Genomic DNA, 27,951 nt, shown 5'->3' on the forward strand with positions numbered 1-27,951 from the left:
TCAGGTTGGCCCAAAGCAATTAATGTTGTAATAATAGTCGCAAGCAGTTCTGGTCTAAGAATAACCCCTTCTGCACTGGGCTGAGTGCTCTTCCTGTGTTACTCCTTTAACCCTCAGCATCCCTGGGAGGCAGGTGACATGACTGTCCCATTTTATGGAGGAGAAAACCAAGGCCCAGAGAAGGGCATTGATTGGCCTGAGGCCACAGAGCCACCGAAAGTCATCTCCCCCAGAGTTTGCTTTTCACAAACGATTTTAAGTGCATATTTATCCATCCATGTTTTGCCAAGGGGCAGGGAAACAGGTTCTGAACTTGGGAAGTCAAAGATTTAAGGACTCACTTGAGGTTCAACTTCTGTTGGCCTCTGTTTTCCCCATCTGGAGAATGGGATTCATCACTGTCCGCCTGCAAGGGTGGTCGTGAGATGAAGTGAGCCGGCCCGGGTGGGAGCGCTGGGACCTTGCGGCAGACGTGGGCCCTGGAGTTAAGGCTCCAGCGAGTGAGCTCACTTCCTTATGCTCCCCAGCCTCTCTGATCAGGCTCAGGGAAACCTGGGGGAGTCAGAGAGGCCAGGACCAACTTGCCTGGGTATCTGGCCTATTCTTTTAAACTGTAAAAGAGCTTCTAGCCTCTAGTCGATTTTTAGTTTCCTTTTCTTATTTTTAAATAATCAGCATATTTTTTCATTTTTCTTGAAATCCACTTTGCACCAGCCCACAAGGCTGGAGACACAAAGTCACCCTGACTCTCAGCATTCCCATCTTGAGTTGTGCTAAGATCCAGGACTTCCGTTTAATTCCTAAGAAGTCTCACGTTGAAAGCAGTCTTTTTCCAAGTTTTTCCCCAACTCGATTTCCCTCTCTCTCTTTCTGCAGGTTCGTTAGTAGAATCCTGAACCTTCTCGTTGACGAAAGCCAGATCTATTTCTCGCTTTACTCTTTAGATGAGGTCCCAGAGACAGGGTGCTTTAGCTAATCATTGCCATCTGCTCTTCATAAATCAGAAAAGTGATATCTTTGAGGTCAGGTGGCGACAGGTTGAGATGTGGGTAAGGACCCAAGAAACATTTTTAAAGGTAAATTCTCTCCAGCCATCTGGATGCTATAGAAAATCTCACATGCTTACATGAATGCATGAAGACCATCTGTCCTGCAATCGCACATATAAATATACAAGATCTCTTTCAGAATTGCGACTCTGGGCCTAACACCCGTTTTTCTCCCCTTTCAGATCTTTGCAAGTGGCTTTGTTGCCAGAAGAGAAGAAACTTTGCATTTGAGTGGAAATCGGACCTCAAATCCAAGCATATTGCTTGCTATTAATCGCCGAAACAGGACTGCTCATGAGGAATGTATTTGCATATGGTTGCAAAAGCTGAATCATTGAAAACTTAACCTTGAAACATTCTATCTTAGGATAGTCTGGGGTAGAGAACCAAGAGTGTGGAGGTAGTCCGGCTTTTGAAACTTAGGTATTTTATATTATTCCCCTCGAGAAGTTTTTTTTAAGAAATGGATTTGCCATCCTCCTTAATTTGCAGGACTGCCTTGGTGGCTTTGTTTGCTGGGACAAGGCCCACCACCCGTGCCTCTCCTGTTGACCCTTACTTTTGAATTCAAAGAATCTATTTAAGAATTTAATATATGAGACTTTCTTTGATTCCTCCTCAGTTTTACTCACAGAGAAAAATATATATATATTATTTGAATAAACTGAACAGGGACTCATTTGTCTGTGCCTTACTTTACAGAGTGAATAGATTTTTTTCTTCCATGTCGAGTTTTGTCAGGTGGATTGATGATGAACAAAGGCTGGAGAATAGGTCCACACAAGGGCGCAGCTGAACTCCTGTGTCAGGGAGCCCCAAGGCCACCCTTGGGTTTGGCGATTAGCTACAAGGACTCAACGGAACTCAGAAAACCTGGTGGACTCACAGTTACGGTTTATTACAGCGAAAGGATACGGATTAAGATCAGCAAGGGAAAAAGGCGCATAGGGCAGAGTCCAGGAGAGCCCAGGCACAAGCTCCCAGATGTCCTCTCCCACTGGAGTCTCACAGACACGCTTGATTCTCCCACCAACGATGTGTGACAACATGTATGAAGTATTGCCAGCCGGGAAGGCTCACCTGAGGCTTAGTGTCCAGCATTTTTTACTTGGCATCAGTCACAAAGGTATGCAGCAACTGACCATAGTTACTTGGTCTCCAGCCCTTCCAGAGGTCAAATGATACAGTGTGATCCAAGACCCCCCATAAATCACATTGTTAACATAGACTCTATGGCCTGTTGTGGTCCAGGGTCCTAGGTGTTCAAAGGCACTCCTTCTAGTGAGGACATCCCAAGGGCTCAGAGGTGAGCTCCCAGGAGCTGGTCCAGGCTGGTCCTTGGTCACATGCAGGGTTTGTTGGAACTCTCCAAGCCTGCTGAGTTCATCTTTGGCTGCTCAAATGCTTAGGGATCAACCAGGCCCAGAATAGTTTGTTATCTTTTAAGGGTTAACTGTTTTACCCACACTGCCTTGCCTTAGCTCTCATGACAGTAGTGAGGCTTTGGGAAGGTAGTGACTCACAGTGGCGTGGGGTATGGAGTTTTGGAGTCAGGCCGAAGTACCAGCTGTGTGGTTTGCTCCCCTGTTTCTTCATCTGTAAAATGAGGAAGGTAGAACTTCCTGGGTTTATTGGGAGGGGCCGATGGGTGACGTGGGCTGTGGTGCCTGGTGTGTGATGAGCCCGCAGTGTGAGGCAGCTCTTGTCTCTCCTTGTCTTGAGACAGAGGTGGGATGGGTAGTTGATGGAGTCATGGACACAGGAAGCTCATGATCACCCCTCAAGGGTTAGCAGAAGACATCCGGCCTCATTCACTGTTCTACACATCTATTGCTGCATGACTCAACAGCCCCCAGCTTCGTGACTTAAAAGCATTTATTGTTGAATCTCTCAGTTCTAGGAGTTAACTAGAGTGAGCTCAGTGGTTCTCACAGTCAGATGGTGGCTGGGGCTTCTGTCCACTGAAGGCTCCTGCAGTCACATGTCTGGTGCCTGGGCTGGGGACGGTTGGAGGATTTGGAGGCGTCATTATCGCCTCTCCCCACGGCGAGCCTGGACTTCCTTGTAGCATGGTTAGGCAGACTCCTTATATGGCGGCTGGGCTCCCCCAGAGTAGATGCCACGCAGCTAAGGGATATGCCTGGAGCTGGTGCAGTGTCACTTCACCTCACCTGTGTCCTTTTGAGGATGCCTGCTTTACAGATAATGTCCCAGGCCTGCAGAACCTTGTCCCAGCTTGCTATCTAAGGATACTGGTCACAAATTCTTGGAAGATAAGTAGGGTAGAAACCATCTGTAAGAAACACTTGAAACCAAATTTGCTAATCTCAGTTGATCTGGATCTTCAATTCTGCCAAGTTCAGGACATGATATATATATTTTTTGAACAAAACTCAAAATAAGACTAAGCCATGTGCAACTGTAGAATGTCAATGTCCCAGAAAAGGTACTTGTGCTAGGCTTTAAATATATCGTCTTTGAAATGCCACTTACAGATTGTTTCTATGGTACCAACCTATTTAAAGTTGTAACTGAGTGAGGAGTTCCCCGCCCCAAATCTTTTGAAGGCAATATGGAAACAGTGCTGTATGGTGTGAGCTGCCTAAGGGGTGATTAGGAGTGTGGATTCGGCTTAGAAACGACCTTGGAAGGTTGAGGAATCGAAGAGATGACATATGCAGAGGTCTTTGTGACCCTGAACAGACAGTAGTCACCCTATAAGTATTAGCTCAAGTAAGTGGACAGAAATGATGTGGGTGGGTGCATGCACCGTGTAGCAAAGAAAGGACTGGTCTGACTGTGTCCTTCAGTCGTCTGTGTGGCCCTGGTACCTCCCCTGTGGCGTGGCCTCCTCTGTTGCCTCTTCTGTGAGAAGGGAGGGCTGGACCAATGATTGTCCGAGAGCCCTGCCAGGCTTCTGCTGAGGGACCTTATTGCCTGGCAACCCCCTCCTGGGAAGGCTACATGTCTGAGCACCTCATTGGGAATCTAGACATGGGCCTGGATGTCCCTGGGTCCCAAATCAAGGGTTTATCTGGGCAGTGCCAGGAGACCAGGCTGGGTATGAGATCATGAAACTACACCTCTGGCCACCTCTCTCCTTTCTTTTCCTGAGGCTGTGCATTTGAGTCCAAAAATCTGGAAAAACCACTATCTTTGAGGCTAGAGACCATCTATGCAGAGAGATGAGATTGGGTCTTTTAAATGAAAATAGCCACAACCATTTAAGAAGATCTTACTATGCCAGGGGCTTTACATGCATTAATTAGCCTTCCGCCTTTTTATTTTGGTCCTGGGAACAACCTTTTTAGAGCAGTGCTATCTTTATCTCCATTTTAGAGGTGGGAAAACTGAGGTGTAGAGAAGCAAAGCAACCTGCCCCAGGTCCCCTGTCTAGGAAGCAGCAAAGTGGAGATTTGGATCCCTAAACTTTTACTCCAGAACCTTCACTTTTAAAAAATTCTAAGTACATAGAGAAAACATTATTTCTCTTAATCATTTGAGACTTAGTTGCCTATGTGATGCCCCTCCACCCTGCACCAAATACTTTAGTATTTCCAACAAACAGTGACATTCTCCATTGTAACCACAGGACAACCATCAAAATCAGGAAATGAGCATGGACACATCACTACCATGGAAACCTCAGCTTACCCCATTTAAGTTTTGACAACTGCCCCAAAAACTTCCTTTATAGCAAAAAGATCCAGTTCAGACTCATGTGTTGCATTTAGTTGTCATGTCTCTTCAGTCGCCTTCAGTCTGGAACAGTTGTAGGGTCTTTCATTTTCATGACCTTGGCACTTTTGAAGATGACAGACTGGTGGTTTTGTAGAAGTCCCTTTAATGGGGTTTGCCTTCTGTATCCTCATGATTCCATTCAGGTTATGCAGCTTGGCAGGAAATCACAGGAGTGATGCTCGCATCTTCTCAGGACATCCTATCACGTGATTCCCATTCGCCCCATTCTAGGGGACACACACTTGATCAGAGCCTGTATTCTCAATGACCCCACAACCATCCAGAAGGTTTCCTTTTCCAGAAGCCACATGGTAGGGTCCATTTGGTGAAACAAATCCACTAGCATCCGTCTGTCAAGAGCAAAGTAACTCAGATCCATAAAATCTGCTGTAGAGCTATGGACATAGCTACTGAGAAGCCAGGCTTATTTTTATTTTTGACTTTGACTTATAAATAGAAGCATACACGTTTTCAGGCCCAGGCTCAACATGGTTTATCTTGTCTCCGTGTTTCCCTCACTCTGCTCCGTAGTAGACTTTTCAGTCTGTAAGACTCTCTCCCCCGCCTTCTCCTCTACTAAAACCTCACTTTCCAGATTCTTTCCTGAGTACATACTATGTAGTGTGTGTCTATGTGTAAGGCACATGGACTGGACATGTCACTGGGATACAGAGACCATTAAGTCACAGTCCCTGTTCCCAAGAGGCTGGCATGTAATTGGCTTCATGTAGGTTCTCGTTTAATTAATAACAACCATGGGAACTTAGACCCAAGTCTTTTGACTCCAAGTCCAGTGCTCTGTGTATACTCTAACAATGCCTCCTGGATCTTTTCATCTTAGAGAGAGAGTGAGAGAAAACAAAGCAAAAATTAGCAGCTAACACTCTCTAAGCACCTGTTACGTACCAGGTACAGTTTTAATTGCTTACATATTTTATCTCAACCGTTTGCAGAAGAGAAAACTGAGGCTTAAGATGTATGTATGTAATGCCTTGCCCGAGGTCCACAGTTGGTAAGTGGCAGAGCTGAGACCAGAACTCTGGAGTCTGTGTACCCACACAGAGTCCAGAGCTGGTGAGGGATTCCCTGGGAGTGCCTGGTGCCTCTTTGTTCCCTGGATCCCTGGAGCCTAGCACAGTGTAGGCCCTCAGTACATTTTTATTAGATCATTGAATGGATTTATTTACCAACCTGTTGGAAAGGAAGAGAATGGAAAGATTTTCTGGCGGGAATACTTGGGAATTCTAGAGTTTGCCCGTTCATTCCTTCACTCCCTCAAACACCTGTATAAGGCAACTGATCTGTGCCAACGACAGTGCTTATACTGAGAGACCCAAAGATCCAGGAGACAGTTTTGACCTTCATTATTTCTATTTGAATGCCATGTCTCGTCCCCACCTCTAACTCGCCCCCCGTCCCCCGCAAATGTCTCACACACAGCTATCCCATGAGCTAGTCCTATATCCCCATTTTGCAGATTTAGAATCTCAGGCTGGCAAAGGAGTCTCCCTAGGCTAGGGTGGCTTGACGACGTCCACACCCGTCGTCACAGGCTGGGCGTCGCCCCGAAGCGGGCGCAACAGGGAAATCAGCCCTCCTCCATTCCGGGCCCTGAAAACCCTCCCTGGTAGCTCAGCCACTCTAGATCCAAAGCCGCCCTAGCGTTCCCTTGCTGCCATGGCAACCTGCGCGACATTTCCGCTGTCGAGAAATGTCATTTCCGGCGCGCCTGTCCCGGCACATCCGGGTTCCGGCCCCAAGCGACGCGCTTCTAACCCGGAGCGGTTAGTTGTGTTTGATACGCTGAGCAGGAGAGAGGTGAGCGGCGCCCGGGAGTGGGCAGGGGACTCGGGGGATTCTGTGCCGGTGGGAGTGGGTGCTCCGGTTTGGGGGAGGTGGGCTTCGGCCTCGCCAGTTGCGCTTCCCTTTCGCAGACGGCTCTGCCGAGGCGGGGAGAGGGGCGGGCCGCGCGGGGTCACCGGGCAGTCGGGGCCTGGGCCGAGTTAGGCACCGAGTCTCCGCCGCGGGGCCTGGACAGCATGGCAGGGAGACACCCGAGCCCCGGCTTCAGGCCCACCTGGTTTCGAGCCCCGCCAGCCGTGGAACCTAGGGCAAATTATTTAACTTAGCGTCACTTTACTTAATCTGAAGCTTGAGGACGCTAGTAGTACCTTCCTTGTAGAAGTGTCTTGATTCCTATATGAGATTATCGGCCTGAAGCGTCCAGCAAGTGCTTAGCACCCCCCGGGGGCTCTATTACTCGTGACAACTATGTGGTTATCCCCATGCTCTGTGCCCAAGGAGGCAGCGGTGTATCTGGGACTCCCCGCCTCCTCTGAGAATGTTTCCCTCTTTTGCGCTCCTGGATGAGGCTGGGACCGGCAGCACCCAACCAGTGCACCAGTGAGTAGAGTAAGCAGGGAAACTTTCAAACAGCTGACCAGAATTTAACACCGCCTGGGGAAGTAGCCATCCCGCGTCCCTGAAGGCTGTTTGCAGCAACTGCTAGAGGCGAATCACAGTGCTGTCATATATTGAATGTATTGCTGTGTGGTGGCCCATGCGTGGCATTTCATCTGCATTTAATACTCATACACTGAGTACCTGGTAGAGTGGAGATTTGAACTCGGGCTGTGATTTTAGCAGCTGGTTTCACAGCCACTTTGCTCGGCTCATTCCCGAATCCAGTAATAGGAAGGGCTATGAACCTAATCATGGGATTACCATAACAAGTTCTTCCTTGAGCACTTATTGTGAGCTAAGTGATTTTAAAGGACCATCTCGTTGAATCTGCCTTACAAGCACTCTCTAAGGTTGGTACTGCAGTTAATCCACTTAAGAGACAGCTGAATCTCATCACCCAGCTACCCTGAGATGATATCTGTATTCCACTTCACAGCTGTGTACTGTTAAGGTCGTGTTCATAGTTACTACTGCCTTCTGGCGCCTCAGAAGAGGTTCATGTTTTGTGAAGAAAACTAAGGCTCATTTGATGAGGCTTTCATCAAATAATGTGTTTCAGAAAAGCGTCTTCGAAAAAAACTCACTGTGCTGCAACTGTCGGAGGTCAGATGAAGCTCTTTACTCGATAATAGAAAAAACTAATAAGATCTGGGGTCCAGGAAGATGTCTGCCTCATTTCTGAGGCAATAATACATAGAACAACATACTTCCTTAGTTGTTTTTATGTGGATTGTGTGTATGTGAGCGTGTGTGATGTTTTACGACATTGACAAGGAAATACATGCTTAAGAATCACAGCGACTGTTGTGACTGGTCTTTTGTTCCACCTGTTCTAGTACCTGTTGTTTTCTACAATATGTTTTTAGTGTGTGCTTTATTGAATTGTAACAATGATGTTAGTGAATTTTAGTTTGGAGGGAGTTCTAAAGGCAGCAAGGAGTGGGAACTCAGAGGGAAGCATGCTGCTGCTCCCAGGACTTGTCACAGACTGTACCTTCTTTTATCCCTTCCTTTAGTGACAGGGCATGTCACTGTCCCACTTGTACCGAGAAGGGGAAGGCCAAGGCCTCATGGATGACGAGGACGAGCGGGAGAACTTTGAGATCACCGACTGGGATCTCCAGAATGAATTCAACCCCAACCGGCAGCGCCACTGGCAGACCAAGGAAGAGGCCACCTACGGAGTGTGGGCAGAGCGAGACTCGGATGAAGAGAGGCCCAGCTTTGGAGGCAAACGGTATGGCTGGCACGGGCTGCTTCCCTAGGAATTGGGGAGCTACCCCGCTAAGTAAATTTCTCTCCCAGCCTCACTGAGTCCCTTAGCTGCGGCATCAGCTCGGGAGCCCAGTTCCGCTTTAGGTTAGAGCGCTGCTCTCTGACTGTTGATCATCACTTGGTGTTAAGTGAGCAGTTATGTATATTAAGCCTTGTGCTGTCGACCCAGTCCTTGCTTTCCAGGAGCCCAGACTCTAGTGGATGGAGACAGGCTCACACAATGGAAGGGTATAACTGATTTAGGACCTGAGGGGAAACACATTTTAGGGAGTATGACCTATTCTGGGAGGTCAGGGAAGATTGGCCGGTAGGGCAGGCACAAGTAAGCAAAGGCCCTTGATGGGAGGCAGCAGGGCACCCATGAGGATATGAGAGGTTTTGTGGGCTGAAGCGGGGAGAGAGTGGGGAGTATAGTTTGAGAAGAGGCCGTGGGTTTGTGTAGAGAGGGTATGACCTGGGGAGAAGGGTAGAAGACCCTTTTGCTCATGTGCAAAGTTGGCGGGGAGCCACAGTGGAAGAGGGGGCTCTGTGAGGAGGCCCAGGCAGTGGTCCTGGCAGAGGTGCGGGAGACCTGGGCTAAGATGGCAGCACAGGGATGAGGATTCAGGCTGAAAGCCTCCTCCTTGGTGTGAAGTCATGTGTGTGTTGGCTGCAACTCACTTGACCAGAGTGGGTAGTAGATTTGGGCTTGTCTCCCTGTCCCCACCTGAGGCTTGGAAGCTCCAGCCCATTGATATTGTAAATTTTTCACAAAAGAAACTGGGGAGAAAGAGCAGAGATCAGTTCACCCTTTTTTCTTCTGGCAAGAAATCTAACAGCAGACAATGAGTAGATCAGGGGTCAAGAATTGCAAGGTCATAAGATAATAATAGCAGCCAAAATCTTTGGGTTCTTAACAGGCCTGGTCTCATTGACCTTATGAGAATGGTACCATTATTTTTAAAATAAATTTATTTATTTATTTATTTATTTTTGGCTGCATTGGGTCTTCGTTGCTGCACGCGGGCTTTCTCTAGTTGCAGTGAGTGGGGGCTACTCTTCGTTGCGGTACGCGGGCTTCTCATTGCAGTGGCTTCTCTTGTTGCGGAGCTCGGGCTCTAGGCACGTGGGCTTCAGTAGTTGTGGCACACGGGCTCAGTAGTTGTGGTTCGCGAGGTCTAGAGCTCAGGCTCAGTAGTTGTGGTGCACAGACTTAGTTGCTCCGCAGCATGTGGGGTCTTCCCGGACCAGGGCTTGAACCTGTGTCCCCTGCATTTGGCAGGTGGATTCTTAACCACTGCACCACCGGGGAAGTCCGAGAAAGGTACCATTATTATCACCCCATTTTACAGATTAAGAAATAGCAGCCAAAAGTCACGCAGCTAAGCTGAGAATCTGGGCCTGTCTGACTCTAGAGTTGGGCTCTTATATTGCATCTCTTAGGAAAAAATTCTCTGAATTTTATTGCTGCCATGGGGATGTTTATTTACTACGTTAGTCATTTTGTAAAGCATCGCCTTATTTTGCTGTATTCCCGGGGCTTTTCTTTGGAATCTTTTCTCTCCCTTTAACTACATAATAGAAAGCTATCAGCTCCAGTTCATACAAAAGGGAACTGTTGCTAATGACTTATTGTAACTACTGTTCTTGAGGCATTCAGGGTTAAAATCAATACTTTCCATCTCACGGAGTTAATTTCCTAGGTATTTTATTCATTTATTTATTTAATATTTTATTTTTTTTATTTATTTATTTGGCTGTGCTGGGTCTTAGTTGCGGCACGCAGGATCTTTTTAGTTGTGGCACGTGGGGTATTTTAGTTGTGGCATGTGGGATCTTTATTGCAGTGTGCTAACTCTTAGTTGCAGCATGTGGGATCTAGTTCCCTGACCAGGGAATCCAACCTGGGCCCCATGCATTGGGAGCACGGAGTCTTAGCCACTGGACCACCAGGGAAGTCCCTCTTAGGTATTTTAGTTTTCATAAACAAATTTAATGGACATGAGATTTTCTAAGAATCTGATTGATATAATTGCTAATGTAATTTACATTCATATAATCTCTCTTAATATATTTTATTTATTTATGATTTTTATTTATGAGAATGTCTTTCTTGTTTGATTTTTCTACTTGAAATAGTGTCTGAAACAAATGCTTTTTTTTTTTCAGATTCTTTTCCCATATAGGTCATTACAGAATATTGAGTAGAGTTCTCTGTGCTACACAGTAGGTCCTTATTAGTTATCTATTTTATATACAGTAGTGTGTATATGTTAATCCCAGTCTCCTAATTTATCCCTTCCCCCCACATTTCCCCTGTGGTAACCATAAGTTTGATTTCCAGATCTGTGTGTCTGTTTCTGTTTTGGAAATAAGTTCATTTGTGTCATTTTTTAAATTAGATTCCACATATAAGTGATATATGATATTTGTCTTTCTCTGTCTGACTTAGTTCACTTAGTATGATAATCTCTAGGTCCATCCATGTTGCTGCAAATGGCATTATCTCATTATTTTTTTATGGCCGAGTAATATTCCATTGTATATAGGTACCACATCTTTTTTTTAACATCTTTATTGGAGTATGTTTGCTTTACAATGGTGTGTTAGTTTCTGCTTTATAACAAAGTGAATCAGTTATACATATACATATATCACCATATCTCCTCCCTCTTGCGTCTCCCTCCCTCCCATCCTCCCTATCCCACCCCTCTAGGTGGTCACAAAGCACCGAGCTGATCTTCCTGTGCGATGCAGCTGCTTCCCACTAGCTATCTGTTTTACGTTTGGTAGTGTATATATGTCAGTGCTACTCTCTCACTTCATTCCAGCTTACCCTTCCCCTCCCCACGTCCTCAAGTCCATTCTCTACGTCTGCATCTTTATCCTGCCCCTAGGTTCTTCAGAGCCTTTTTTTTTTTTTTAAGATTCCATATATATGTGTTAGCATACGGTATTTTTCTCTTTCTGACTTACTTCACTCTGTATGACGGTCTCTGGGTCCACCCACCTCACTACAAATAACTCAATTTCGTTTCTTTTTATGGCTGAGTAATACTCCATTGTATATATGTGCCACATCTTCTTTATCCATTCATCTGTAGATGGACACTTAGGTTGCTTCCGTGTCCTGGCTGTTGTAAATAGAGCTGCAGTGAACATTGTGTGTACCACATCTTTATGCATTCATCTGTCAATGGACATTTAGGTTGCTTCCATGTCTTGGCTATTGTAAATAGTGCTGCAGTGAACATTGGGGTACATGTATCTTTTTGAGTTATGGTTTTCCCCAGATATATGCCCAGGAGTGGGATTGCTGGATCATATGATGGCTCTAATTTTAGTTTTTTAAGGAACCTCCATACTCTTCTCCAAAGTGGCTGTACCAATTTACATTCCCACCAACAGTGTAGGAGGATTCCCTTTTCTCCACACCCTCTCCAGTATTTACTGTTTGTAGATTTTTTGATAATGGCCATTCTGATTGGTGTGAGGTGATATCTCATTGTAGTTTTGATTTGCATTTCTCTAATAATTAGCGATGGTGGGCACCTTTTCAGTTGCCTCTTGGCCATGTATATGTCTTCCTTGGAGAAGTGTCTGTTTAGGTCTTCTGCCCATTTTTTGATTTTTTTTTTTTTTGATATTGAGCTGCATGAACTGTAGATTTTGGAGATTAATCTCTTGTCAGTCACATCATTTGCAGATATTTTCTCCCATTCTGTGGGTTGTCTTTTTGTTTTGTTTATGGTTTCCTTTGCTGTGCAAAAGCTTTTGAATTTAATTGGGTCCCATTTGTTTATTTTATTTTTATTTCCATTACTCAAGGAGACAGATCGAAAAAGATATTGCTGCGATTTATGTCAGCGTTCTGCCTATGTTTTCCTCTAAGAGTTTTATAGTATCAGGTCTTACATTTAGGTCTTTAATCCATTTTGAGTTTATTTTTGTGTATGATGTTAAAGAATGTTCTAATTTCATTCTTTTACATGTAGCTGTCCAGTTTTCCAAGCACCATTTATTGAAGAGACTCTTTTTTCCATTGTAGAGTCTTGCCTCCTTTGTTGTAGACTAATTGACCATAGGTGTGTGGGTTTATTTCTGGATTTTCTATCCTGTTCCATTGATATGTATTTCTGGTTTTGTGCCAGTACCATACTCTTGATGGCTGTAGCTTTGTAGTGTAGTCTGAAGTCAGGGAGCCTGATTCCTCCAGCTCCATTTTTCTTAAGATTGCTTTGGCTATTTGGGGTCTTTTGTGTCTCTGTACAAATTTAAAAGTTTTTTATTCTAGTTCTGTGAAAAATGCCATTGGTAATTTGATATGGATTGCATTGAATCTGTAGATTGCCTTGGGTAGAATATTCATTTTGACAATATTGATTCTTCCAATGCAGGATCATGGTATATCTTTCCATCTGTTTGTGTCATATTCAGTTTCTTTCACCAGCATCTTAAAGTTTTCGGAGTACAGGTCTTTTGGTAGGTTTATTCCTAGGTATTTTATTCTTTTTGATGATGGTAAATGGGGTTGTTTCTTTAATTTCTCTTTCTGATCTTTTGTTAGCGTACAGGAATGCAACAGATTTCTGTGTACTTTTGTATCTTGTAACTTTACCAGATTCATTGATGAGCTCTAGTAGTTTTCTAGGATTTTCTATGTATGGTATCATGTCATCTGCAAACAGTGACAGTTTTACTTCTTCTTTAACAATTTGTATTCCTTTTATTTCTTTTTCTCCTCTGATTGCCATGGCTAGGACTTCCAAAACTATGTTGACTAGAAGTGGCAAGAGTGGACATCCTTGTCTTGTTCCTGATCTTAGAGGAAATGCTTTCAGCTTTTCACCGTTGAGTATGATGTTAGCTGTAGGTTTGTCATATGTGGCCTTTATTATGTTGAGGTATGTTGCCTCTATGCCCACTTTCTGGAGTTCTTTTTTTTTTTATCATAAATGGGTGTTGAATTTTGTCAAAAGCTTTTTCTGCATCTATTGAGATTATCATATGGTTTTTATTCTTCAGTTTGTTGATGTGTTTCACACTGATTGATTTGCAGATATTAAAGAATCCTTGCATCCCTGGGATGAGGGCCCCTTGATCATAGTGTATGATCCTTTTAATGTATTGTTCGATTTGGTTTCCTAGTATTTTGTAGAGGATTTTGCGTCTATGTTCATCAGTGAAACTAGCCTGTAATTTTGTTTCTTTTCTTTTTTTTTTTTTGTGATATCTTTGTCTGGTTTTGATATCAGAGTGCTGGTGGCCTCATAGAGTGAGTTTGGGAGTGTTAACTTCCTCTGCAAGTTTGTGGAATAGTTTGAGAAGGACCGATGTTGGCTCTTCTCTAAGTGTTTGATGTAGTTCGCCTGTGAAGCCATCAGGTCCTGGATGGCTTTTGTTTGTTGGCAGTTTTTTATTCATTTTCACTTTCAGTGCTTGCAATTGGTCTGTTCATATTTTCTATTCCTTCCTGGTTCAGTGTTGGGAGATTGTACCTTTCTAAGAATTTGTCCATTTCTTCTAGGTTGTTCATTTTATTGAATTGTAGTTGCTTGTAGTAATCTCTTATCCTTTGTATTTATGTGGTTTCCATTGTAACTTCTCCTTTTTCCTTTCTAATTTTGTTGATTTGAGCCCTCTCCTTTTTTTTCTTGATAGTCTGGCTAAAGGTTTTTCAGTTTTATTTATCTTTTCAAACAACCAGCTTTTAGTTTCATGGATCTTTCTGTTGTTTTCTTTGTCTCTATTTAATTTAGTTGTGCTCTGATCTTTATGATTTCTTTCCTTCTGCTAACTTTGGGTTTTGTTTGTTCTTCTTTCCCTAGTTGTTTTAGGTGTAAGGTTAGGTTGTTTGAGATTTTTGTTGTTTCCTGAGGTAAGATTGTATTGCTATAAACTTTCCTCTTAGGACTGCTTTTGCTGTGTCCCATAGGTTTTGGATTGTGTTTTTGTTGTCATTTGTCTCTAGGTGTTGTGTGATTTCCTCTCTCATTTCTTTAGTGATCCGTTGGTTGTTGAGTAGCATATTGTTCAGCCTCTGTGTGTCTGTGTTTTTTACAGTTTTTTTCTTGTAGTTGATTTCTAATCTCATAGCATTGTGGTCAGAAAAGTTGCTTGATATGATTTCAGTTTTCTTAAGTTTACTGAGGCTCGCTTTGTGGCCCAGCATGTGATCAATCCTGGAGAATATTCCATGTGTACTTGAGAAGAATGTGTATTCTGCTGCTTTTGGATGGAATGCTCTATAAATATCAGTTAAGTCCATCTTGTTTAATGTGTCATTTAAGGCCTGTGTTTCCTTATTGATTTTCTGTCTGGATGATCTGTCCATTGATAAAAGTGGGCTGTAAAATCGATTTCTCCTTTTATGGCTGTTAGCATTTGCCTTACGTATTGAGGTGCTCCTATGTTGGGTGCATAAATATTTACAATTGTTATATCTTCTTCTTGGATTGATCCCTTGATCGTTATGTAGTGTCCTTCCTTGTCTCTTGTAACAGTGTTTAAAGTCTCTTTTATCTGATACGAGTATTGCTACCCCAGCTTTCTTTTGATTTCCATTTGCATGGAATACCTTTTTCCATTCCCCCACTTTCAGTCTCTGTGTGTCCTTAGATCTGAAGTGGGTCTCTTGTAGACAGCATATTTACGGGTCTTGTTTTTGTATCCATTCAGCCAGTGTTTGTCTTTTGGTTGGAGTATTTAATCCATTTACAGTTAAGGTAATTATCAATATGTATGTTCTTACTGCCATTTTCTTAATTGTTTCAGGTTTGTTTTTGTAGGTCTTTTTCCTTTTGTTTTCTTCTCTTGTGCTTTGATGACTGTTTTTAATGTTGTGTTCGGATTGCTTTGGATTGTGTGTGGATCTATTGTAGTTTTTTGGTTTGCAGTTTCCATGAGGCTTTGATATGGCAGCCTACACACACACACAAGGATATTTTAAGTTGCTGGTCTCTTAATTTAGATGCATTTCCCATTTCTTGCATTTGTACTATCCTCTTCTCATGGTTGCTGGTTTTGATATCATATTTGTGTGTGGATGATTTCTTTCCTTTACTGTATGTTTTCCTTTACCGGTGAGCTTTCCCATTCATAATTTTCTTGTTTCTGTTTGTGGCCTTTTCTGCCTCGAGAAGTTCCTTTAGCATTTGTTGTAAAGCTGGTTTGGTGGTGCTGAATTCTCTTAGCTTTTGCTTATCTGTAAAGCTTTTGATTTCTCCCTCAAATCTGAATGGGAGCCTTGCTGGGTAGAGTATTCTTTTTTTTTTAATTAATTAATTTGTTTGTTTATTTGGTGGTGCTGGGTCTTAGTTGTGGCAGGCAGGCTCCTTAGTTGCAGCTTGAGGGCTCCCTAGTTGAGCCTTGCTGGCTCCTTAGTTGTGGCATGCAAAGTCTTAGTTCTGCCTGCATGTGGGATCTAGTTCCCTGACCAGGCATCAAACCCAGGCCCCCTGCATTGGGAGCGCAGAGTCTTCACCACTGCACTACCAGGGAAGTCCCGGGTAGAGTATTCTTGGTTGTAGGTTTTTTCCCTTTTGTCACTTTAAATATATCGTGCCAGTCCCTTCTGGCCTGCAGAATTTCTGCTGAAAAATCAGCTGATATAACCTTGTGGGGATTCTCTTGTTACTTGTTGCTTTTCCCTTGTTGCTTTTAATATTTTTTCTTTGTATTTGTCAGTTTGATTGATATGTGTCTCAGTGGGTTCCTCCTTGGGTTTATCCTGTATGGGACTCTCTACACTTCCTGGAGTTGACTGAGTGTTTCCTTTCTCATGTTAGGGAAGTTTTTGGCTATAATCTCTTCAGGTATTTTCTCAGGCCCTTTCTCTCTCTCGTCTCCTTCTGGGACCCCTATAATGCAAATGTTGGTGTGTTTAATGTTATCCCAGAGGTCTCTGAGATTGTCCTCATTTCTTTTCATTCTTTTTCTTTATTCTGTTCTATGGCATTGATTTCCACCACTCTGTCTTCCAGCTCACTTATTTGTTCTTCTGCCTCAGTTATTCTGCTATTGATCCCTCCTAGTGTATCTTTTTTATATTTATTTATTTATTTATTTATTTTGGCTGCGTTGGGCCTTAGTTGCACGCGGGCTTTTCGTTGTGACATGTGGGCTTCTCTCTGCGTGGGCTTCTCTCTAGTTGTAGTGTGCAGGTTTTCTCTCTCTAGTTTTGGCGCGTGGGCTCCAGGGTGCGTGGGCTCTGTAGTTTGTGGCGCGTGGGCTCTCTCGTTGAGGCACGCAGGCTCAGTAGTTGGAGCGCACAGGCTTAGTTGCCCTGCAGCATGAGGGATCTTAGTTCCCTGACCAGGGATCGAACCCGTGTACCCTGCATTGGTAGGCGGATTCTTTACCACTGGACCATCAGGGAAGTCCCCCTTCTAGTGTATTTTTCATTTTAGTTGTATTCTTCATCTGTTCGTTCTTTAAATCTTCTAGCTCTTTGTTAAACATTTCTGTGTCTTCTCGGTCTGTGCCTCTGTTCTTTTCCTGAGATTTTGGATCATCTTTACTATCATTACTCTGAAGTGTCTCCTTCAGGTAGATTGCCTATCTCTTCTTCATTTAGTTGTTCTTGTGGGTTTTATCTTGTTCCTTCATCTGAAACATATTTCTCTGTCATCTCATTTTGTCCTTCTGTGCTTGTGGTCCCCTTTCCACAGGCTGCAGGATTGTAGTTCCTCTTTATTCTGGTGTCTGCCCCCTAGTGGGTGAGGTTGGTCCAGGGACTTATGCAGGCTTCCTGGTGGGAGGGAGTGATGCCTGCCCTGTGGTGGGTGGAGCTGGGTGTTTTCCCTCTGGTGGGGAGGGCTGTGTCAAGAGGTGGCTTTAAGCTCAGTACTTTAGGCAGCCTCTCTGCTGTGTTCTTATCTGGCTGGTTGTTTGGACTGAGGCGTTCCAGCACTGGAGCCTGCAGGTTGTTGGGTGGGGGCAGGTCTTGGTGCCAAAATGGGGACCTCCAGGAGAGCTCACACTGACCAGTGTTCCCTGGGGCCTCTGCCACCAGTGTCCTTGCCCCCCCAGTGAGCCATAGCTGACCCCTGCCTCCCCAGGAGACCCTCTAAGACCTGTAAGTAGGTCTAGCCCAGGTTCCTGTGGAGGTACTGCTTTGTGCTGGGTCCCAGTGCATGTGAGACCTTGTGTGTGCCCTTCAAAAGTGGAGTCTCTGTTTCCCCAGCCCTGTGGAACTCCTGCACTCAAGCCCCACTAGCCTTCAAAGCTAAATGCCCTGGGGGTTCCTCCTCCTGATGCCAGGCCCTCAGACTGTCTTGGAAGGCAATTTTTTTTCAATATTTATTATTTATTTCATTTATTATTTATTTTTGGCTGTGTTGGGTCTTAGTTGCGGCACATGTGGGATCTTCGTTGTGGCGCACGGGCTCTTTGTTGTGGTGCGTGGGCTTCTCTCTAGTTGTGGGTGTGGGTTTTCTCTCTCTTGTTGTGGTGCACGGGTTCCAGAGGGCTGGGCTCTGTAGTTTGCAGCATGCGGGCTCTGGTTGAGGTGTGTGAGCTCAGTAGTTGTGGCGTGCAGGCTTAGTTGCCCCACAGCATGTGGGATCTTAGATCCCCGACCAGGGATCAAACCCACATCCCTGGATTGTGAGGTGGATTCTTTATCACTGGACCACCAGGGAAGTCCCTGGAAGGCTCTTTTTAAGTGGGAATGTCCCTGTGTAGCCTGCGTGGGTTTAATATTTTTTTAGTGCAAGTGTTGCCTTTAGTATGGATGTCTGCCACCTCTTTCCTCAGTGTATGCTGGCCGTTATCCCTTTGATAGGTGGTGTGACTGATGTTGTGACCAGAGCCTACACTGGCTATCGAGTGAGGCCTCCTCTCTGCTCTGTGGTTGTCACTGCCGTGTCAGGGGCAGGGTCTGCTCCCTAGCTGTTGGAGTAGAAGCCCCCAGATCTGTTTCTGAGCTGTTTCTGATCGGCGGTGCAAGGTAGGTGGGATTGGAGCACTCCCACTGGGAGAGAAGCCACTGAGTATTCCTCCATGGGAACTTTCACCTGTGAATGTGCTCTGTTGTGTCACTCTTCCCCCGCTGCGTGGGCTTACAAAGTACGCTGTTGTTGGCACTGGTCCCACCTTAACTGCGGTGAGCCGGCAGTTGGCCCCGGTGACGCTCAGGCATTGTTTTCACCAGGCCAGCAGTGCACATGCACTGAACTCAGGTCCCAGGACCGCAGCAGTGCTGCACCTGGACCCGCTGTGGGGGCAGCTCCGACTCCGGCCTGGCCCAGCCCAGCCCCGCGTGTATGTGCCCACGGAGCCCTCGGCTGCTGAAGCCAGGCCTGTTTCAGCCGAGGGGGCACTCGTCCTCTCGGACCTCCTCTTGGACGTTCAGCAGGAGCTGAGTTTATAAAGCCCCCAGCGGAGGCGTAAATCCAGTTCGCGCAGCCGCAAGGAGAGACTTCAGCTCTTCTTCCGTAGTTTCAGGGCCCCTGGGGCTCAGCTGGGGCTTCAGCCCCACCTCTGCGTGCGGGCCACCCACGGGCATCTGCTCCCGAGGCCGCTGGAGCGCACAAGCCGGCACGGGCGAGCGGGCTGCCTCGACAGGAGCCCCTCCCAGGGCCCGGGGAGGCAGGGGCCGTGCGTGGGGAAGAGGCTGCGGTGGTGGCCCTGCGCTTTGTGCGCCTCTTAGAAATGGCACTTCACTTCTGTGGCGGCCTGGGCTGCTTTCACCAGCACTCCTGGCTGCAGAGCTCCGCACTCCCACCCCTACAGCCTGTCTCTGCACAGCCAGCAGCAGGCCTCTTCCCGGGTCTGTTCTTTAAACCCCACTTTCGGGCACGCAGCCCCTGCCCGTCCCAGCGGGCACAGGCCTCAGGCTGGGGTGTGTAGGGCTGTGGCACAGACCGTCCGCCTAGTTCTCACTCTGTCCTGCCTGTCACGGACTGGTTGCTGCGTTCTCCTCTGAGCCTCCGAAGCTCCCTTTCTGTCCCGGCTGATCTCTCCGCCCGTGACGAGACTTCCCCCGCAGGGGTGCAGGTCCTGTCCTGCTGCTTTTTTTTTTTTGTCTTTCTTTGTCCTCCCTGGTTCCGCGGAGCTCCTTCTTGTCCTTTCTGGTGTCCAAGGTCCTCTGCTGGTGTCCAGCAGGTGTTCTCTGAGAGCCGCTCCATTTGTACATGTGCTCCTGGAGTCTTAGGGGGGATGCCATCTCGACTCAATGTCACAAATGCTTTTTAAAGTAAGTTAATTTTTTAAAAACATAAAAGGAAGGTGGACAGTTACATCATATTTACAATTTTAAGTCAACTCTGTTATTGGTAACTTTTTTTTTTTAACATTTTTATTGGGGTATAATTGCTTTACAGTGGTGTGTTAGTTTCTGCTTTATAACAAAGTGAACCAGTCATACATAAACATATGTTCCCATATGTCTTCCCTCTTGCGTCTTCCACCCTCCCTATCCCACCCCTCCAGGCTGTCACAAAGCACCGAGCCAATATCCCTGTGCCATGCGGCTGCTTCCCACTAGCTATCTACCTTACTATGTTTGTTAGTGTGTATGTTATTGGTAACTCTTAAGCCACGGAGTTGACTTGAACACATCAGGCAAAAATGTCAAACGTGATTACTGGGGCCCTTTTGATACGAGTCAATGGGTTGGTCTTTAAAGTGGATCCCACGAGGTCCGCCCTAAGGAAGTTCTCTGGCCAGCAAAGCTGCTCCAAGGGATGCCTGCAGAGAGTTCTCATGGACCCCATGGGGCCTTGTGTTTGCCCGCAGGGCCCGCGACTACTCGGCGCCAGTCAACTTCATCAGCGCGGGGCTCAAGAAAGGGGCGGCAGAAGAGCCGGAGCTGGAAGTCTCCGACGATGAGGAGAAACCTGTTAAGCAGGATGAATTTCCTAAGGATTTCGGACCAAAGAAGTTAAAAACGGTAGCATTTTTATTGAAGGATTGTGACCTTAGTAATACCCCTGGAAGATCACTTTGGCCCAAGCATCTGCTGGGGGAGGGGTTCAGCTGGAGGCCGCTTGTGTGGGTCTCTCCCTGTGAGGTAGGTTTCCCTGAGGGGTGATATGTGCAGTGCAGTCTTGTCTCTTTCCTGAGACACATCACAGATGTTTGGTTTGTACAACAGGATACTTTTCACAATGCTCTGTGACTGCCAGCCATGTTCCCATCAGCCAAGCTTTCTCCCTTAGGTTTTTCCTTCTTTTGATTTCTCTTCTTTTCAGGGCGGCAATTTTAAACCCAGCCAGAAAGGTTTTGCAGGAGGAACCAAGTCTTTCATGGATTTTGGCAGCTGGGAAAGACACACAAAAGGAATTGGACAGAAGCTTCTTCAGAAGATGGGCTATGTCCCTGGAAGAGGCCTCGGGAAGAACGCACAAGGTGTGGTACCCCCACTCCACCGTTTCACACGAGGGCGGCCAGGCAGAGGCCGGAAGAGCAGCTGGGGCGTGGTTTGCCTTTTCTCTGCTTTTTCGCTTTTCTGGCAGCACATGACAGTTGTGCTCCATGCCACTGCACTTTATCAGAACTCAAGTTACATAAAATACACTTATTTCAGCAGGAGGGAGAGGTTAGGGTTCAAATAGGCTGCAGGCTGATAGGCTGAAAACAGGCTTCTTTCTGGCCCGCCCATTGTTTCTAAAAAAAATCAAACTGGTTGCCAGTATTTAAAAATCTGAATTCTAGATTTGCTTGGCGGTGAGTGGTTTCGCTGAATCTTCCTGCCCCAGGTAGCAGCCACGACCTTATTCTGGAAGCCTTCTCCACACCCCAGCCCACTTTCCTTGTTCCTGTTAATGTTTCTGGGCCCTGAAGGCATAGGAGTCTGTGGTCCCTGCTCACAAAGGGGCAGGACAGGTAACTGTTAGCTGTATGAAAAATCCATGGACTTGAGCGAACATGGAAAAGGTGACCTGGAATGCGTAAGGGACGTTCTAACGTGGCATTTCCGCGGTACTAACTGGAAGGGGTGTGGTGGGAAGTTTGGGGTGAGGGCAGTTCTTCACTGAAATGTTGTAGTCCTGTTTGTAAACTTTTTTACAGGAAAGACACATTTATTTCCAAGGCTTAAACATGTTATAGAACAAGTTAAGCATGGGAGACATGAAGTACTGAGTAAAATAGATGGCGTTTCATATTAAATGGCAGCCTCACCTCACTTTAATCAGAATTAGTATATTATCTGAATTACTGCCCTCTCTGTATTAATAGGCTTCCAAGTTAACAAAGTGTAGACTCTAGTATGCCAGAGTTTCCAGTTATAAATGAATATACCCATCCACTAAAACAATGAATCCAAGTGGAAATGGAAATCTGTGTTTAGGACATACATATGGTGATATCCGCACACTGCTCTGTGGCAGCATAAATGCACAGACACTTCCGGTCACCCAGGAGTGGAACAGTGTTATGAGGGCAGAAGTGCACTCTCCTTCCTGGGTGGTGCGTCGTCTTGAGTAAGGACCCAGGAGTGTGGTCCCCCTGAGTGGCTCACACACATGGCAACTGCCATGACCTGAAGTCTCTGTCTTTTGCTGAAATTTGTCAGGTATCATCAACCCAATCGAAGCCAAGCAGAGAAAGGGGAAGGGCGCTGTGGGGGCATATGGCTCGGAGCGCACCACTCAGCCCCTGCAAGACTTCCCCATGGCTGACTCCGAAGAAGAAGCCGAGGAGGTGAGTCAGGAGACGGGCCGGGTGCTGTCTGTGCCCCTTTCAACTGGTGTTTGTTCATCTGCTCGCTCACTCGCCCAGCTACCGTGTGCCACTCACCGTGCTGGAGGCTGGTGTCCCACGCTGAACGGGTGTGGAGCCTGGTGGACAGGGACGTGGTCAACAAGTAACCACAGTGTGGTTGCAGGAAGTCCTGGGGAGAACTTAAGGTTGGGTGTGTGGGGAAGGGGTCTCAGCATTGGTAAGGGTGGGGAGCGGGTGTCAAGCAGTGTCCTTGGCTGGGTTTAGTGTTACACAGCACGGTCCTCAGCACAGAACCTTGTGAAAGTCTCACCGACCCCACCTGTGGTAAAAAGTGGCCTTCCTTCTTGTGATGGACTGTATCCCTCTGACTCAGGAATTTCAGAAGGAGCTGAGCCAGTGGAGGAAAGACCCCAGTGGAAGCAAGAAGAAGCCCAGATACTCTTACAAGACAGTGGAAGAGTTGAAAGCCAAGGGCAGGATTAGCAAGAAGCTCGCTGCTCCCCAGAAGGAGCTCTCTCAGGTCAAGGTATGGGGCCCGTGGATGCCTGGTCCAGGATGGGGGCTTGGAAGACACAAAGTTATCCCACACACCAGAGCAGTCACCGAACATTTGCTCGTAAGGTTCCCGCGGGCCTTCCATCCCGGCTGTGTGTGTGCTGCCTCTGTGGCATGAAGCAGCCTGTGCCCACTCCCCGCACTCAGGCTCAGGTTCATCGCCGTCCCACCCCTGTGCCAAGCGCTCCCTGTGGCGTGAAAGTGCTAAATCGAACAATGTCCCCAGCTTTCTGGAGCTTGCCGTCAGTGGATTTAATGATGCTCCTGTCATTCTGTTGCTAGACCTTTAACATTTCTGGTTTGGTTTGGGGCAGGTTAGTTTGTGTATAAAGGTTTGTCTTTGTTTTACAGCTGTTAAGGATAGAGTCCTAGAAGTGCAGTCACAGGTTAAAGTCATCAAGGCTCTTAAATCGTGGGAAGGTTGCACTCACTCACTTCTCGAGCAGGAGTGGGCCCTCAGGGCGTCCCAGCATCGCATTTAAGATGATTACCACTGTTCTGAGCTTTTCCATTACTGTCCCTAGTGGCCAGAGAACATTGGTGACAGATGTCTGTTGTAGGGGACGTAGCGTAGGAGATACAGTGCGTGTGTATTACAGAAAGTCGAGTGGGGTTCTCAGAGGTCAGGGTGTTGTGTATCAGGTTACTTGGGGACCTGGTGAGAAGCGCAGATGTCCAGGTCACAGCTGGAGATTTTGAGGCTGTAGCTCTAGATGGGGCCTGAGGCCTCATGCTCCGTTATTTTCCCCCAGGTATTTGTAATACAGGTGGTTCAGAGATTACACTCTCACCTCACGTGATGGCAATGCTTCTGTTTCAGCACAGCCACGTTCTCGTTTCCTCAGTCTCCTTCAGACATTGAAGTTAGCTCATTTCCTCGGTTGCCTTTTGTATGTTTCATGTTGTTTTTAAATTAAAAAAACTATTACTACAGAGCAGTATGCAGTACATTTTAGACAATTAGGAAATAGAGGCATCCTTCCAGGTGTTTTTGTCTAAATATGCACTTTTTTACCAAAATACGATTTTGATTGTGTTTGTTGTCCCATTGCCTGCTTTGATCAGTACAGCCTCTACTTTTCCATGAAAATAGATTTTCATCTCAACTAAATAGTCCACATTCATATTTCGTCAGTTTTGCTAAAAAGTCTTCTCCATCCGGTTGGTCCAGAGGGACCGATTCAACAACCGGTTGGTTGTTCTGTCCCTGGAGTCTCTTCCAATCTAGCGCAGCCCAGGCCCCACTTTGAGAAACACCGCCCTTCTCCAGCTCTGCTGAACGGTGTGGTTTTGACACGTTCCCACTAGCGTCGTGCCTTCCCCGGGCTCAGGTGTGTGTCTAACAGGGCAGCAGTGGTGAGCATTAAGCCACGTGCCCTCTGCCGCCTTCTCCAAGGTCATAGACATGACGGGCCGGGAGCAGAAGGTCTACTACAGCTACAGCCAGATCAGCCACAAGCACAGCGTCCCCGACGACGGGCTCCCGCTGCAGTCACAGCAGCCGCCCCAGCCTGGCAAGGAGGCCAAGGCCCCCGGCTTCGCACTGCCGGAGCTGGAGCACAACCTGCAGCTGCTCATCGACCTCACAGAGCAGGAGATCATCCAGAACGACCGGCAGCTGCAGTACGAGCGAGACATGGTGGTCAACCTGTCCCACGAGCTGGAAAAGGTGTCGGAGGTCCTGGAGCACGAGGAACGGGCCATCTCCAACCTGAGCAAGGTCCTGGGGCTCGTGGAGGAGTGCGAGCGGCGCCTGCAGCCCGGCTGCGGTGACCCCCTCACCCTGGACGAGTGCGCCCGCATCTTCGAGACCCTGCAGGACAAGTACTACGAGGAGTACAGGATGTCCGACCGCGTGGACCTGGCCGTGGCCATCGTCTACCCGCTCATGAAGGACTACTTCAAGGAGTGGGACCCCCTCAAGGTGAGTGGGCGGGGAGTCCGCCGCGCTGCCTCTCCTCCGGGGCAGGCCCGGGGGCAAGGGGGCCGTCAGCCCGCTGCCTCTCGGCTGATGTGTTTCTCCTCAGGACTGTACGTATGGCACCGAGATCATCTCCAAGTGGAAAAGCCTCCTGGAGAACGACCAGCTGTTGTCCCACGGTGGGCAGGACCTCTCGGCAGACGCCTTCCACAGGTGCTCCTCGGGGGGGACAGGGGGCACTGCCTGTATGAGCCCTGGCCACGTGCCGATGCTGCTCGGGGAATTTAAATTCATTCATTAGTTCACCCCACATCTGTCAAGTGGCCGTTGAGGATCTGCCTGTGCTCCGTGCTGCCTTACCCTGGGAGTGAAGAGACAGCCTGTCTCCACTGAGGGGAAAAGGCAGGTGGTAACCACCTGGGTCCAGCAGTAGAGAATGACAAGGGTGCACACCTGTGGGGGGGGGTGGCACAGGTCTCTCGGGGGAGGTGACGTTGAAGCTGTGACCCTAAAGCATGTGCAGATAGAGCTCCAGCTGGGGAAGCACACGACGCTTGGGGGGCGGGACCTGGCAGGTGCTACTGAGGAGACAGGCCCCAAGGCCGAGTGGGTGGCCAGGAGAGCGGGGTCGAGGCAGGCGCACGTCTGGCCAACACATGGGCCGGTCCAGTGGTTTTCTGTGACTGGATTGCACCGCTGTTGCCATTTTCTTTCTTACCCTAGAGGTAGGTGGCGGTGTACTTTGCACACGTGGAAACCAGTCAGTGCTTTTAGCCAGCCGCCCCCTGCCTTTCTCGTATAGGCTGATATGGGAAGTCTGGATGCCATTTGTTCGAAATATCGTCACTCACTGGCAGCCGAGGAACTGTGACCCGATGGTGGACTTTCTGGATAGTTGGGTGCACATCATTCCCGTGTGGATCCTGGATAACATCCTGGACCAGCTCGTCTTCCCCAAGCTGCAGAAGGAGGTGAGGCTGGGCGTGGGAAACGGTTGTCATCAGGAAGCACGGGGGCTCGTTTCGCATTCCTCTTCATCCTCTCCCTGCTGCCTTTCCCCCGCTCCTCCTGCAGGTGGAAAACTGGAACCCGCTCACAGACACCGTCCCCATCCACTCGTGGATCCACCCGTGGCTGCCTCTCATGCAGGCGCGCCTGGAGCCGCTCTACTCTCCCATCCGCAGCAAGCTGGCCAGCGCCCTGCAGAAGTGGCACCCCAGCGACTCCTCGGCCAAGCTCATCCTCCAGCCCTGGAAGGACGTCTTCACCCCCGGCTCCTGGGAGGCGTTCATGGTCAAGAACATAGTGCCCAAGCTGGGTAAGGGAACGGGGACATGCATCCGGGTCGAGCAGCTTCGGTGCCTGGCTTCTGTGGCTGGCGGTGATGACGGTGCTGCTTAGAAACATGGCCTTTGAGCTCTGAGCGCGTATTTCTCAGGATAAGAGGTGGCGTTTGTGCACTGAGGCCGAATATAAATGTTAACCAGGTCCCTTTCTGCACTGACCACATCAGACCCTGCCTGCCTCCTGATTGGTCCGGTTCGGGCCTTTGCCGACAGTATAGCCACAGGTATTCTGAAATTTTTGTCATACTGGATTAGAGAAGAAAACAATTTTTAAGAGTAGCCACAGGAGCTTAAACTTGACCTTTAAAAGCAGATCGAAAGCCGACCTTGTCTGGTGATGCCACTGCTGTGTGGCTTTGCCTTAGAGGCTGGTTTCTTTTCCAGGGATGTGCCTCGGGGAGTTGGTCATCAACCCCCACCAGCAGCACATGGATGCTTTTTACTGGGTCATCGACTGGGAAGGGATGATCTCCGTCTCCAGCCTGGTGGGGCTTCTTGAAAAGCACTTCTTCCCCAAGTGGCTTCAGGTACGCTTTGTTTTGCTTTGTTGGGGTGCGTTGGGGACAGGGAGGGAGTCACTGGAGCCTTGGGTGGCAGTGCTGTGGCCACACAATGAAGGTAAACTACACGGCAAGGTAAGAATGAGGCGGGCAGGAACAGCGAGCACCACTTTATTGGACATTTGCCACGTGCCCGATGCTGTTCTAAGCACTTGGTCTGATTACCCCCACCCCCAACAGCCCTGTAAGGTGGGGACTGGTATCGCGTGTGTAGGTGGGAGGCCGAGGTGCAGTTTCCATGCAGGGCACTTAGCTACCAAGCTGACCCCCTGCAGGTATCACCAGCTTGTAGGAGCAGGACCCACACAAAACAAGTGGCCCCTTTGGAAGTTTTGCTCCCCTTTGTTGCCACTGTGGATGCAGGTTTCGTATTTGTTCCCTTTTGGCAGGTGCTGTGCTCCTGGCTCAGTAACAGCCCAAATTATGAGGAGATCACCAAGTGGTACCTGGGTTGGAAGTCCATGTTCTCAGACCAAGTGCTGGCGCACCCATCCGTCAAGGACAAATTTAACGAGGCACTTGATATCATGAACAGGGCGGTGTCCTCCAATGTCGGTGAGTGAGGGTTCCATTTTATGGAGATCCTGGGCCAGCTCCGCGTTTCTGAGCATGGAAATGACAGAGTTTTCAGGTACCAGTGGGCTCACCGTCGCCTGCAGGGCACAGACTCTTGCCCACAAGGCCCATCACATACTTATTTAGCCAGCAGCCACTCCCCCACCTCCTGGGGCTGGGAGGGGCGCTCTTCCTGAATGGGCACTCACTCACTCACTCAAGCTCCACCTGGGCTCTTCGGCATGTCTGCCCGGCCGGCGTTCTGTGGCCACTCCAGTGGAACAGCTCATGGTGTGGAGCTGGGTGACAGTCTAACGCTTAGTAGCTGCTTAACTTCTTTAGCCCATTTTCTTTGCCTGTAAAGCAGTAGTAAGGACCCACTTCCAGGTTTTTATTAAGCACCTAGGGGGACCAAGGTACGTACTGTTCGTGGATGGCACTCAGTAGATGGTGTCTTTGGTGTGTCAGAAGTAGGCAGCTGGTTCGTTTACTATCTATTCCCGAACTACTCAGTTTTAGGCAAGTCCCTCTGCCTGGGAGCCACTCAGCCAGTCCTCTGTGAAGAGTGTGCTCACGTCTCAAAGCAAAGGCCAATGGAGCACCTAGTCTAGCCGTGTTTCACAGAGAAGGTCAAGAGCTCATTCAAGGTCACAGAACTACAGAGTGGCAGCTGGGATTGTAATTTCTATTTCCCGAGGCGAGGCTTTCTTTCTACTTAGCCTATTTATTACATGAAAACAGAGAATTCATAGACACATACTGCATTTAATGAGGCAAATATGGTCCTGTATTATCCCTTCATCTGTGAAGCTGAAACATCTGTGTTTCAGCTCCCCGGA

The 27,951-nt window shown here is 47.7% G+C and overlaps 2 protein-coding genes across 13 annotated transcripts in view; both read left to right on the forward strand.

Moving 5' to 3' along the window:
* The window catches only part of TPST2 (tyrosylprotein sulfotransferase 2), a 56,285-nt gene extending 54,557 nt beyond the window's left edge, over positions 1-1,728 (forward strand). For all 8 annotated transcript variants that reach the window (XM_049697822.1, XM_049697818.1, XM_049697821.1 and 5 more), the window contains one exon: positions 1,232-1,728. The gene's annotated coding sequence lies outside the window, so the exon portion shown is untranslated. The remainder of the gene's footprint in view (positions 1-1,231) is intronic.
* A 124-nt stretch (positions 1,729-1,852) lies between these two features.
* Positions 1,853-27,951, forward strand: part of TFIP11 (tuftelin interacting protein 11) — a 31,564-nt gene continuing 5,465 nt past the window's right edge. For 4 of the 5 annotated variants that reach the window (XR_007471640.1, XR_007471641.1, XR_007471642.1 and 1 more), the window contains exons 1-12: positions 1,853-2,175; positions 8,270-8,490; positions 20,247-20,400; positions 20,702-20,858; positions 22,027-22,154; positions 22,549-22,701; positions 24,127-24,654; positions 24,758-24,864; positions 25,454-25,622; positions 25,726-25,969; positions 26,382-26,524; positions 26,947-27,112. Coding sequence is in view for 2 of the 5 variants with exons in the window: in XM_012538236.3 (XP_012393690.1) it covers positions 8,279-8,490; positions 20,247-20,400; positions 20,702-20,858; positions 22,027-22,154; positions 22,549-22,701; positions 24,127-24,654; positions 24,758-24,864; positions 25,454-25,622; positions 25,726-25,969; positions 26,382-26,524; positions 26,947-27,112 (2,161 nt within the window). In the remaining 3 variants the exon portion in view is untranslated. Of the gene's footprint in view, positions 2,176-6,498; positions 6,609-8,269; positions 8,491-20,246; positions 20,401-20,701; positions 20,859-22,026; positions 22,155-22,548; positions 22,702-24,126; positions 24,655-24,757; positions 24,865-25,453; positions 25,623-25,725; positions 25,970-26,381; positions 26,525-26,946; positions 27,113-27,951 lie in introns of those variants that run through there. The other variant, XM_012538235.3, reaches the window with a different exon arrangement.

The sequence above is a fragment of the Orcinus orca genome, chromosome 15 (assembly GCF_937001465.1).
Source record: "Orcinus orca chromosome 15, mOrcOrc1.1, whole genome shotgun sequence".
Lineage (NCBI taxonomy): Eukaryota > Metazoa > Chordata > Mammalia > Artiodactyla > Delphinidae > Orcinus > Orcinus orca.